The 13617-nt window shown below is 40.6% G+C and overlaps 2 protein-coding genes across 2 annotated transcripts in view; one reads left to right on the forward strand and one right to left on the reverse strand.

Moving 5' to 3' along the window:
* cftr (CF transmembrane conductance regulator) overlaps positions 1 to 3918 on the forward strand; it is a 54704-nt gene extending 50786 nt beyond the window's left edge. Inside the window, exon 27 of the mRNA XM_034685268.1 lies at positions 1560 to 3918. Within this exon, the coding sequence (XP_034541159.1) occupies positions 1560 to 1775 (216 nt within the window). The 3' untranslated portion in view covers positions 1776 to 3918. The remainder of the gene's footprint in view (positions 1 to 1559) is intronic.
* Positions 3919 to 6436: 2518 nt separating this feature from the next.
* cttnbp2 (cortactin binding protein 2) overlaps positions 6437 to 13617 on the reverse strand; it is a 149978-nt gene continuing 142797 nt past the window's right edge. Inside the window, exons 20-23 of the mRNA XM_034686401.1 lie at positions 12342 to 12393; positions 10681 to 10780; positions 9770 to 9877; positions 6437 to 7968 (exon numbers count right to left, since the gene is read on the reverse strand). Coding sequence (XP_034542292.1) covers positions 7582 to 7968; positions 9770 to 9877; positions 10681 to 10780; positions 12342 to 12393 — 647 coding nt within the window. The 3' untranslated portion in view covers positions 6437 to 7581. The remainder of the gene's footprint in view (positions 7969 to 9769; positions 9878 to 10680; positions 10781 to 12341; positions 12394 to 13617) is intronic.

The following is a 13617-nucleotide window of genomic DNA, read 5'->3' on the forward strand; positions in this document are numbered from 1 at the left end:
TTCAAATCTGCAGACGTGGGGAGTAAAACCGACCTCTACAGCAGGACCTTTTCTGAAGGATTGGTCACAGATTTAGTGTTTCTTGTTGTTTTATTTGTCAGTATGTCGACGTGTGTCTTGGTACACAGCTACAGCTACAGCTATGAATATGTAGCTATGTGGCTATGCTAATTAGCGCTAGCACTTATCCATGACAAATAAAAATCATCCACTAGATCTTCAAATCTGCAGACGTGGGGAGTAAAACCGACCTTTATGTTTATTAAGACAGCCTACAACTAGCATGCCTCCCTCCTAAGCTCCTTGTTAGCACACATTTGTGCAGGTAATGAAAAACGGAGGAGGGATTCAGTATTATTTTATACAGTCTATGGGCTGAACAAGCTCCGAGCTCTGACTCCGTGACAGACCGGATATTGTTGTTACGTAACAAAAACACGGAAGTCTGAAACGGCTCGTTTCACACACATTTACAGAAAGGTGGAGAAATCAGAACAGGGGCAGAATGGATTTTTTTCATTCTCGGGGGGTTTGTAGACATGCCAGGGAAACATATTTCAGGTAGAGAACCATTAAAAAGTCCATTTTGCATGATATGTCACCTTTAATATTAAACAATAGAAGAGAAAAAACATCAACATTTTCAGCCTTTCACTTATCTTAGGTTCAAGTGTAATGGCCACATTCACCATGTTTATGTTTAAAAATGATGTCACTAAACCCAAAAACATAACCATTAGAAGAGCCATTAACATCATGTAACCTATACATCAGGTTCAGGTAGGATGACCAAACGTCTATAAATCAGCTGATGTCACAATAACACCACATGACTCTTCTGAAGAAGACTGCAGGAAGTTTGTTGTCAGAATGTCGAGGTAATAAAGAAAACAACACTTGTGTCTTATTAAAGTATACATTGTCAGACCGAATTAACCTTTTTGGAGTACTGCATCGGTATATTGTTAAATGTGTCTTAAATGCAACCACAGCAGGGAATCACTGAACTTTCAGCTCACCGTGGAGTTGCTTGTGATTCTTCATCTTCTTCAGTCTTTCAGCAGACTCACAAAAAACAAGTTTTAAATCAGAGGACCTGAACTAAACCGACCGTTATTTCTTATTAAAGAAAGTTATCCTCTTACATAAGACTGCTGCAGTTTCATATTACTGATAACACAACTGAGGACAATACATCCTGTACCACACAGCAACACAAACACACACACACACACACACACACACACACACACACACACACACACACATGCAGAGCTGGGTGTGTTTGTTTGTTGGCTGTGGTTGTAAAGTGGACCTAATGTAGCTCAATGCTGAGGGAAGGTTCACTTTGTTCTGTGCAGAGAAACACAAACTACAAAGCAGTAATATCAAACTTCCCCCCAAACACACTGTGTTTCTACAACTCCTGGGACTTTAAGATAAAGGGCATGAGTAATGCTTTTAAAGTTTTACTTCTCTGTAGCTGCTTTATTTTAATCTCAGAAACACCTGATACACACTCAACAAACCTCTCCCTACTCCTTCTCCTCTCCCTGCAGATGATCGAGGGCAGCTCCATGAAAAGCTACGACTCCATCCAGAAGCTTCTGAACGAGACGAGTCACCTGAAGCAGGCCATGAGCCCCGCCGACAGGCTCCGCCTCTTCCCCAACCTGCACCGCCTGAACTCCAGCAAGAGGGCGCCACCGCAGACCGCCAAGATCTCGTCCCTACCGGAGGAGGCCGAGGATGAAGTCCAGGACACTCGCCTCTAAACTGGCCAGACACTCAAACAAACACACATATAACACACACTAATCTGAACAAGCACAGACACAAGCAGCAAATAATCCTGTGTTTTCATACAGATGATTGAAGGACTCATTGGGAATGTTGAGCCGTTTAAAGCCATAATCATCTTTAGAGATCAGATTAACGCTCACACAGATACAGCTCATGAACAGAGACATGCTGCAGGGATGACACAGTGAACTAAGCAATTCAAAAACAGCACATTTCTATGCTGCTCTTATCATTTATTGCCAGAAATGTACACAAACATACAACTGGAAGATGTTTGCACACTTGTACTAAAAAAGTTCTGTCTGAGGATCACATTACAGTGTGCAAAAAAAAATCCAAAACACCACCGCAGGCTTAGAAAAGATAAAACTAATTTATCATGAAGCCTAATTTTAAGATTCAGCAACACACAAATAAAAAGACACAGAGGTCTGCAGATCCTGAGAATGTTTTGTTGTAAATTTAAATTAAAAAAAGATATATAAAAATAATGAATGAGCCGGTAAATGTGCTGCAGGTGAGACCGAACCTTCAGAATCATGGGAGATAAAATCCTCCATGAGCAGAGCGAGATGTAGAAGTAGAAGACAAGTGCCTTTGAAATGTAAATACCCCATAACATGCTCCATCATCTGAGATTCAGTCTCATGTGTCTGAATCATCTCCAGTGCCTTCACAGGTTTCAGTCCCTCAGCTCATAGTTATATTTTTGGGGCTTTTAAACCTTTACTCAGAGAGGAGGAGAGGACAGTGGATAGAGCAGGAAGCTGAGAGAGAGAGAGAGTGGGGTCAATTTAACCATTAGGGCTAAATCTGCACCCAGTCAGCTCATTTTTAGCAGCTGGAGACACTTAGAGATCCTCGAGCTGAAGTAATCCTCTTAAGTTTCCTGAAACAGTATTTGCTTTAAAAAAGCATGATTTTAAAATCTTATGAATCAGTTTGAAGTAAGGGATGAATATCCAAGAAGAGCACAAACAAGCAGCTGTTAAAGAAGTCTGTGTGTCTGATCTGATTGAGGCTATAGTATAAAGGCTGGACTGAAACCTGGACCTTCTTTTATGTACATTTTGCTCCAGTATTTACTATGTAAAGGTACTCAAAGGGCTGCCTTCTTTAAAAGCAAAAAAAAAGAATGACAAACAGAAACATTAGAGCACACTTTGTCTATGCCAAGAGGCTTGGATCCACCAAGTACAATGTTTTCTGCAATAATTCAGACAACAAACGCACAGGTATCAACATGTCTGTCTAATCCTAATCCATATCAGTCAGGCTCACAAACATAAATAAAGTAAAGCTCAGTAAATCCTCCAGGATGAACACATCAGGGCTTTGAGATAAAAGCTTTCAAATGCAAACATTTGCAGCTGCAGATGTTCAGACTCCTGCAGCAGCTTCATCTGCAACACCCTAAAGTATCTTTTGCAGCACACACACACATACACACACATTTAAAGGGACAGTGGAGCTGCTGGCCGACACTTTGAACCTGACATGACTCAGATACTCGTATTTTTCTATCTGAATGCACTTTAGAGACAGCCTGAGGTACTCATCAGCTTCCAAAGCGAGGAAACAGTCGAATGATTGAATGCTGTACAGTTGTGTTTTCTTTTCAGTTCCTCCATAAGATGCCGTTTAGGTTTGAGTATTGTCATAACAAATGATGCTTTGTACTTTATTCTTTTTGTCTCTGTCTGTTCGTGAATCACAGAAAAGTCAGTGATTCATCAAAAACCTCTTCAGGAAAAGTCTATTTTCTCAGAGCTGTTCAAACACTTATATCCTGTTTTTTTTAGTCATGTTTTATCTTTTCTTCCCAAAGAAACTGGAACCATTTTAACTCTTCTAATTCACTTTATGCTCTTTGGTTGAGGGAAGAGTGTGTTGCTCCTTTCTTACTGAATGATAGGTTTGTAAAGCAGCAGAAATTCAAGGTACTGTGGAGATACGCCTCGATATCTTAACTGTGATGAATTTTTTTTTACAAAGTAAATTAAGAACAGAGCGGTTTCTTACTCATAGGAAAGGGACGCAGAAATGTCCATAAAATGTATAATTGTATTTGTTCAATCAACTATATTTCCAGTAAAACTAAAGATTTTGAGAATTTCAGTGTCTTTGTGTCATTTGTTTGTTGCTTCATGTCAGAAACACACATTTGAACTGCTGGTTTTTAGGAGGGAGTGGGTGTGGCTTAGAGGAGGAGAGTGAGAAAGGTGATCAGATGATTACAGACACCTGTGGCCTGTGTGGGGAAAGAAGGAGAACAAAGAGGAGACGCTTGGCAGAGAAAGGAAGGTGGAAGCGTGCAGAAGGAGTTTGAAATAAGGAAGTTGGAGAAGTCAACTGGAGTGGGCTGAGATGAAAGCAGCACTCGTTGGCTCTGGAAGATTCCTCACCTGATTGGGACTTCACTTAGATGAATGCTTTTTGATTTTTTGGCACTACCTTCCCCATTCCTCCCCTTCATGAGAAACCATCCTCCTGAACCTGAACTCTGCACTCAACCTTGAGGAACAGACTGGTGGTCCACCTTTCGGATGATTTCAATCACTACTGGCCCCCCAAACAGCAAGTCCTGCTCACTTTCTCCCTGTGCTCTCTCTCTCTTCACACCCATACACTAACAATCCTGCATAACAGAGTTTAAATTTCCTGAAAATGGGTTTCATTTTGATTAAAATTTTGACCTGTTTTGACAATTTATTTTGTCCTGAATTTAAGTTAATACTGATTTACTGTAAATTAACTCTTTATTAACTTCCTTTTGTGCAATGGTTTTATTGACTGTCCCTGATCTAAGGTCTTATCCAAAGACAGACTTGGTGGACAGACTGGCGCCCAATTAAAACCCCTGACAATTTAAAGGGACAATATACTCACATGATTTCTGTTACCACGCTGTCACCCATCTGTTCCTGAAGCTCTGTTTTGAAGCCAATCATCGGTAGGTGCCATATTGGAAATGCTGAACTCAACCTAACATAAGAGGCAGGTCTTCAGCCTTTTCACTAACAGCTATAGGGTCAATCAAGTCAGCCATGTTCTTATTTGGGCAAAACTCCTAAGTTTAAAATCTTCAAAGAAAAACCTGTGCATTGTGTGCTGATAGAGAAATAAGCTACTCAGACCTAAATCGTTTTTTTCAACCAGGCTGTAAACATGTTTATTTCTGCTGTAAAGATCGTCTTCTTTGAATGGGTGTGTATGTGGTTTCCGGTGTTTCTGCAGCCAGCCTCAAGTGGACACTCAAAGAACTGCAGTTTTTAACATTTCCGCATGAGCTTCATCTTTTGAGACTGGTTGCTGCTTGATGAAGCCAATCGTCATCAGGTGCCATATTGGAAATGTTGTACTCAACCTAACTTCCTACGAGCTAGTGTGAGGTAAAGAAGCGGGCCTTTAGCCTTTTCGCTAACAGCTATAGTGTTCCCACCTGTCAATCAAGTCAGCCATGCCCTTATTTGTGCAAAACACAAAGTTTAATATCTTCAAAAATAATGAGTTACGAAAAAATTCACCCCCCGTACAGTGTGTGCCGATAGAGAAATAAGCTATGCAGACCTTAGCTGTTTTTTGAACCAGACTGTAAACATGTTTATTTCTGCTGCACAGATCGTCTTCTTTGAATGGGTGTGTATGTGGTTTCCAGTGTTTCTGTAGCCAGCATCAAGTGGACGCTTAATGAACTGCAGTTTGTAACATTTCTGCATGGGCTTCATCTTTTGAGACTGGTTGCTGCTTGTTTGAAGCCGATTGTCTGTGGGTGTCATATTTGAAGCCTAATGTAATAGGCTGGCCTTTAGCCTTTTCACTGACAGCTACAAGGTGCCAGCCTGTCACTCAAGTCAGCCATGTCCTTATTTGGGCAAAACTTTTAAGTTTAATATCTTAAAAAAAAACGTACAGTTTGTGCCGATAGAGAAATTAGTTACTTAGATTCAATGTTTTTTAAACCAGGCTGTAAACATGTTTATTATTGCTGTAAAGATCGTCTTCTTTGAATGGGTGTGTATGTGGTTTCCGGTGTGTCTGCAGCCAGCCTCAAGTGGACGCTTGATGAACTGCAGTTTTTAGCACTTCTGCATGGGTTTCATATTTTAAGACCAGAAGTTGCTGCATAGCTGAAGATGATCTTAAGTAGGTGCCATATTGGAAATGCTTAACTCAACCTAATGTAAGAAGTGGGCCTTTAGTCTTTTTACTAACAGCAACAGGGTGCCCGGCTGTCAATCAAGTCAGCCATGTCCTTATTTGGGCAAATTTCATAAGTTGAATACCATCCAAAAAAAAACATACAGTGTGTGACAATAGAGAAGTTAGCTATTGAGATTCACCTTTTTTTTTAACCAGGCTGTAAACATGTTTATTTCTGCTGTAAAGATCATGTTTTATGAATGGGTGTGTATGTGGTTTCCGGTGTTTCTGCAGCCAGCCTCAAGTGGACACTTGATGAACTGCAGTTTTGAGCAAATCATATTCTGAAGCCTGAGGTTGCCACTTGATTTTAACTTTAATATCTCTCTTAAGAGGCCAATTATTCGACTTCACTCATTGAAGATCTGTGAGGATTTTGAGGGCTCAGTGGAAATCCTGCGTTTTATTAAAACAGAAAAAGAAAGTCAGGTTTGGATTTTTCTCAGTGTCATTTTTAATGTTTGTGCTTGAAAGACAATTCTTTAAACCTCAAACAGCTATCGTACAGATCAAAATCATAGGTTGACTAAAATCTCTCCTGTACATATGTATAGATATATTTATATTTATATATAAACAATGTCCGCTTGTAACAACACTTGTCCTTTCAAAGTAAAACAGAGAAGAAACACAGTGAAAATGGAAAGAGGATGAATCCCTCGTCGGGTTGAATTGAACATGACTCAGGTGGGGTCTAAAATATTTATTATGGCTTACAGTTGATTTGAGGACATCCTGTGTTTATACAGTTCTATTACTTATTGCCACAGCGCCGTCACTCTGAAACAAGTGACGGGTTCAGAACCAAACTAGTTTTACAAACACTATGTACAAGTTTCTTTTTTTTCAGCAGTTTCTCTTTAAGGTTTCATCACTGTACAAGCGTCATGACCACGTACACCAATCTATAGAGCATTTAAACTTACTAATTCTTATTTACAAATATATTTGGTAAAACCCTGATTAATTTCAACAGTATTTAAACCAACCTTGCAACTATTTAAAGATTAAACACTTGAATATCTCAAAATACTTAATAGCAAAAACAACAGAAAACAGAAAATAAAACCTGCTCGTCTCTTTCTTTGATCCAAAAACACGTTTCACTAAAAGGTAACACCTGTAAGTACCTTCAGTTACTCTTCAATGGCCTTATACCAGAAGCATTACTACAGTATTTCATTTAAGTACACAGAAATACTGTTCCAGTGCTGTTTTTGAGGCAGTTTCAACCAGGTGTGTTCTGTTTTCATCAACTCTCACACTGTTTCTTTCTTCCGGTTCACACACTGGAATAAGGCGACAGTAAAGTAACCTGCTGCATTACCTTCTGTCATTTTTTCCCCCACGTTAAATCTCACCAAAACCAAACAATCAAATACTTCAAATACTGTAATAGAATAAAACTATGGTCCCCAAGTACACAACTGTAGTACAGTGTAACAAGTACAGATAACAAGTACAAATACTAAGAGTCAAAGGTAGTCAGGTACCTAGTCTTTACATCATGGAGGGAGGTTTCACAGCGGAGTTATGGGTCGGGGGGTCAGGGGGGTCGGGGGGATCTGAGGGAGATTATTTGTTGTTGTTGTTTTCATGCAGGTCTCTGTGGAGGATCCAGATGTCCTCGTGTGATTGGTTGTTGTCGTTGATGTTGTTGCGGTAGTAGTTGTTGTTGCTGCTGCCGGCTGGAGGAGCCTGCTTTGTTCTGCTGCTGCTGCTGCTGCTGCTGTTTGTTGTGGATCTGCTGCGGCTGGGGGGCGTCTGGGTTCGGCAGGGGCTGCTGCTGCCGCTGCTGCTGCTGTTGTTGTTGCTGCTGCTGCTGGTGGAGGCAGCTGGAGGAGCTCTTGTCTGCTGCCCCCTGCTGCTGGGGACAGGGAGCTGCGATTTGGAGCGAGGGCCCGAACGCCGGTCAGTGCTCTGGACGGCTGCCTGGCTGGAGCTGCGGACGGACTGAGGGCTCTGTGCAGAGGAAGGAGAAACTGGTGAGACTGAGCCGTCTTAATCACAATGACCTGATGTTTAAGCTTATAACACGGTGTCTCCCTCCACCTCTGGAAGCTCTGGAGCTTCAACCTTCTCACTGAGAGATGACTGACTCTACCACTGAGCCCCAGCTAATCCTAAACACTACTGATTTATTTGCCTTTTTGAGATGTTGCACTGGCCACATTTTTATATTGATTTTAATGTTGTTTTATTATTTTATTTATTTATAAATATTTTTTTTTAATTATTTGTCTGATCAGTTTTATTGATATTTTTATTGCATTTTTTTTAACCTTTTATCCATTTTTTAAATTTTAACTATATTTATAATATATATTTTTTAATATTCTTATTGTTATTTTGATGCTTTAACTTATTTTGAATTACATGTATTTTATTGTAACTGGTGTGCACTGGTCTATACTTCAAAATCCAGTTTTGTTTTTTAATGTTTAGTCATTATTTATCTTCTGTTTCTTTCTTCCTTTTCATTCACTGTAAAGAACTTTGAATTGCATTTGACTTGTGTGAAAGGTGATATATAAATGGACAGGACAGCTGAAGAGAGACAGGAAATGTGAAGAGTAGAGAGTGGGAGAGGACATGCAGCAAATGATCGAGGCTGGAATCGATCATGCGACCTCTGCGACGAGGGTCATGGCCTTTGTATATGGGGCGCGCGCTTTGACCGCTAGGCCAACAGCGCAACAAGCTTGTTTGATTGACTGATTGATTGAGGGAAGAATCCAGTGAACTTTGTAGCAGATCTGACTCACTAACAAGCAATTATAATTCAATCAATCAATCAATCAAACTTTATTCATAAAGCGCCAAATCCCAACACACGTTATCTGAAGTCTCTTTCCAAACAGAGCAGGTCTAGACCGTACTCTATGTTCTATTATTAACAAAGACCCAACATCAAGACAGGATCCGATCCAGTCCCATCTTACAGACAGGACTCAGTCTGATCTCATCTTAATCCACCATGAGCAGAGCACTTTGCAGCATTTAGCAAGTTACAGTGACAAGGACAAACTTCCTTTAACAGGCAGAAACCTCCAGCAGGACCAGACTCATGTTAGACACACATCTGCTGAGACCGTGTTGGAGAGAGGGATAGAGGGAGATGAAGAGAGAGAGAGATGATAGTGGTTGGACGGATAGTAGTAGTAGCTGTTGCCGCTGGTGTCTGGCACATCCAAAGCAGCAAGAAGTCTACGGCAGCGACTCAAAGGTGGTTGCACTGGCAGACATGTTTCACAGTCTTTTTTTAGAGAAAAAATTAGCAACACTAGTAAAAAAATATTGAAACTGACTACATTTAAAAAGCTTTATCGTAATGCAGACTAAACTCCAACACCAAAACAACAAACTAAAAGAGGCTCAAAGACCTGCCAGCAGAACAACCTTCAGTAATGACAGGTTGTTTCTGTGTGAGGTAACTCTAAAAGCATCAAAACACATGATTAAAAGTTTCCAAACAAACACAAACACTCATCTAAAATTGGAGTCACCAGTGTGTGGCTCTTAATGGAGTGATGATAATAACAGATTATACGAGGGAGGTATTTTTTAGAGTTTAAAAAGTGTTGAAAACAAAAGACGTGACTTAAAAACAGAGTGTGTGTCCGTGTTAGTACATCGGTTATGTTGTTTTTGAAGAATAGTAACACCTTCATTGCTGTGCAACCTCACAAAGATCTTCAATAACTCTTGACGCTGAGCTACCACTCATGAATGTGTCATCAATTATCATTTCCCCTCTTCTTACCGCCTGTGGTCGCTGCTGGACGGCCGTTTCCTGCTTGGCCTGGCAGGGGGGCGGGGCTTCACTGGGAGAGCTGGAGAACAGGATCAGGTCGTCTTTGGCTCGAGAGATCTGATGAAGAGGAACAAGAGCAAAGCGTCATTAGCATCAGGCTGGTACAGGTCAAAGGTTATGATAGAGAGATATCCTCTGCGTTTAAAAGGTACATTAAAAAAACATTTTTCACCAGAACTCTGAAGAAAACTGGATTTAATCCTTTTTGAATGTTGGACAGATTCAATACGTTCAGCTAAATTAAGGCTCTCTTGTTTAGTCGCCTCTTCATCTTAAGGTTGAGAGTATAGATTTCTTCTCAAAAGCACAGGAGCAGCTTGAAGGCGTATATCATAATGACGCCGGTGCACTGACTCACACGCACGTACAGTCTCTATATTTGGAGGGATGACAGTGATGAATTAGAGACTCCAGAATGAGTCCAAACATGTGAGCTGAAAGCGCAGTGTTTGGTGTGGTCACGTCAGACAGGAGATTGTTTTCTATGCAGGTCGATTCTGCAGTCTGGAGACAGAAGCACTTAATGGAAGAGCTTGGTTTATTCTTCTTTTATGAAAGAACACGGGGGACATTAAGGTGTAATCTGCAGCTTTAATCCTCTGTGCCTCTGCATGATCCACCAATAACAGAGGGATCATTTGGGCTCATGCATCTGTTGTCACTCTGCCAAGATAAAGTCTTTCAGTGTGTCAATCCTCATCATCATCATTAAACTGCCACAAGCTTCATTAACTAGCTTTACCAATTTGTTGATGTCCTATTTCATGTGTTTCCAGCCCAATGGAAACAATAAAGAGATCAGTAATCAGTAAGCTGCTGCTGCTCATGTTGTGTGTTAGTGAGTGAAGCAGTGATCGTACCTTACTGATGTCCGGCTCAGACTTGCTGGAGCACATCGTCTGCAGCTCTCTGATCAGATCAGTCTCATCGTCAGAGAACACAGACAGACCCACAGGCTCCCTGAGGACACAGAAAGATAGTTACAGGGACATGTAGCTTCACAACACACTTCCTCAGCTACCTTAAAATATTAAACTGTCTTGCTTAATTGACTGAATGATACATAAATTATCAGAGAGGCGGTTAACAGACACCCTGCAGTTTGACCGCCATTACTCCCATCAACATGTACCCGAGCTAGAGAGGCTGAATGTGAATATCTATGACATCATGATGGACCAGATTATGTGATGATATTTGAGTTTTTTACCGATTTCCTCAGTAATCAAAACTTCCAACATATCTTTGACATAAATTAATTACATCTGTGATTTAAAGGTGACATATCACGCTTTTTTCATCAATATATATTGGTCTAAGAGGTCCCCAAAACATGTCTTTTAAAGTTTATGCTCAAAAAAACACTTTGAAATCAGATTTTGGTCTGCCTGAAAAACCCTCTTCTTCAGTCCTCCTCAGAACACTCTGTTTTCTCTCTGACCACGCCCCCTCAGGAAGTGGATGTGCATCGGCTGTCCAGCACGTTGATCTAATGTTTACATGTTGGCTGAATATACACGGCTGCTCAGAGATCACGTTACTTCAACCCTCTGAATCTGATACAGAATCTGATCCTGACGGAGAGGCGCCTGTAGCAGGACCTTTCTGAAGGATTGGTCATAGATTTAGTGTTTCTTGTTGTTTTATTTATCAGTATGTCCACGTGTGTCTTGGTACACAGCTACGAACATGTAGCTATGTGGCTATGCTAACTAGCGCTAGCACTTATCCATGATAAATAAAAATCATCCACTAGATCTTCAAATCTGCAGACGTGGGGAGTAAAACCGACCTTTGTGTTTATTAAGACAGCCTACAACTAGCATGCCTCCCTCCTAAGCTCCTTGTTAGCACACATTTGTGCAGGTAATGAAAAACAGAGGGGGGATTCAGTATTATTTTAGACAGTCTATGGGCTGAACAAGCTCCGAGCTCTGACTCCGTGACAGACCGGATATTGTTGTTACGTAACAAAAACACGGAAGTCTGAAACGGCTCGTTTCACACACATTTACAGAAAGGTGGAGAAATCAGAACAGGGGCAGAATGGATTTTTTTCATTCTCGGGGGGTTTGTAGACATGCCAGGGAAACATATGTCAGGTAGAGAACCATTAAAAAGTCCATTTTGCATGATATGTCACCTTTAAAGCTGATTAGAAAATGAATCTCTCTTATGCACATGTATATTTAAAATCAGGTAGACTCTGGCTACATAAAGAATCAAAATCAAGTGTTTTAACAATTTAAACTAGAACTTCATCACCAATCATGCATGAAGCAAACTCATTTTTTCAAGCGTCTCAACGAACAAATGTCAGACTTTGAATCGAAAGGCTCCAAAACCTTTGCCACAAATGATTCCCAGCATGCAGCTAATCACAGATAAATATATCACATCACATCAAAAATGTCTGCTGGCTTTTTTGACTGATGGATAAATTATACATTTAAGAGTATGGCCTCATGCTGAACTACTTCTCCTTCTGATACTTCAAATAATCTTTAGACAGAACACAAACCTCTGAGCTTTCCCGTTGGAGATGAAGCTGACATCCGTGCTGGACAGAGAACCTGCAGATAAAAGAGATATAAGAGCAAATTTGTTAATAAAACATCAAACTCTCTCAGACCCTCAGCGTTGATTGGGGGGGGGGGGATCAGTGACGGGGTTAAGTCTGGGAAGAGGGCACTATGGGAAGAGGGGGCAAAACAGGGAGAGAGTTCAGCATCCTGACTGCCTGGTGGATAAAACTGTCCCCCAGTCTGCTGGTTCTGGCCTGCAGACTGCGTAGTCTCCTTCCTGATGGCAACAGGCTGAAGAGGCTGTGAGACGGGTGGGAGGGGTTGCCTGCTATGCGCAGGGCTTTTTGGGTGAGGCGGGAAGAGTAAATGTCATGGAGGGAGGGGAAAGAGGCACCAACAATCTTCTCAGCTGTTCTCACAATGCGCTGGAGGGTCATTCGGCAGGACGCAGTGCAGGCCCCGTACCACACAGTGATGTTGCATGAACATGAAATATAATTTTGATTTTGTTTGTTAGGATTTTGATATATCTGGCTCCTGATCGACTCACAGGAGGTGGGAGGAGCTTTAAGGGTTGTACTCACAAGCCTATAGCTCTATAGTTGTATATCTAAACTACATGAGTGTATTAAAGTATGAGGTCTGGATCCTTATTCATACCTTGAATCAAAAGGAAACAGTGTTTGAATATGAGGAGCATGCAGTAAGACCAGATAACATCACCCATTTACCTTTCTTGGAACAATGTAACATTAACTCTCTTTCATAGGATGGAAAGCCTAAACTTAAACCTTTCCACCTAAAATTCATGTCACCTTAACTCATTGCTGAGTTGTTAATTTTGTGATAACAATTTTGAAACACCTTTTATGTAACTATATGAACTAGTGGCTGTGTTGTTGTTTCCCTTGTTTGCTATTGTTTTTTTAAAAGTATTTTACTTTATTATGTATATTTTTTTATCATCATATTTTTTGTCTCTTCTAATACATATTTGCATCATTTATTTTTTTAATTTAGTGTTTTAATTTGGCTTCTATTTTCAACATATTTGACTGTAAAATTAAAACACTATAAATATAATATTACAAAATAATAAAAAACATCGCCCCCTTGTGGACACATATATTCACACACAGCACATTTCATTTGTTCCCTGATTCATGTAAAACACTGAAGGTGACTGTGCTGTCTTTGTCTGAAACAGGAACAGGTCTCATGCAGAGCTCTGGTTTAGCTCAGTGGTGAGAGCGTGCCTGATATAAAGAGTCT

The sequence above is a fragment of the Notolabrus celidotus genome, chromosome 6, assembly GCF_009762535.1.
Source record: "Notolabrus celidotus isolate fNotCel1 chromosome 6, fNotCel1.pri, whole genome shotgun sequence".
NCBI lineage: Eukaryota > Metazoa > Chordata > Actinopteri > Labriformes > Labridae > Notolabrus > Notolabrus celidotus.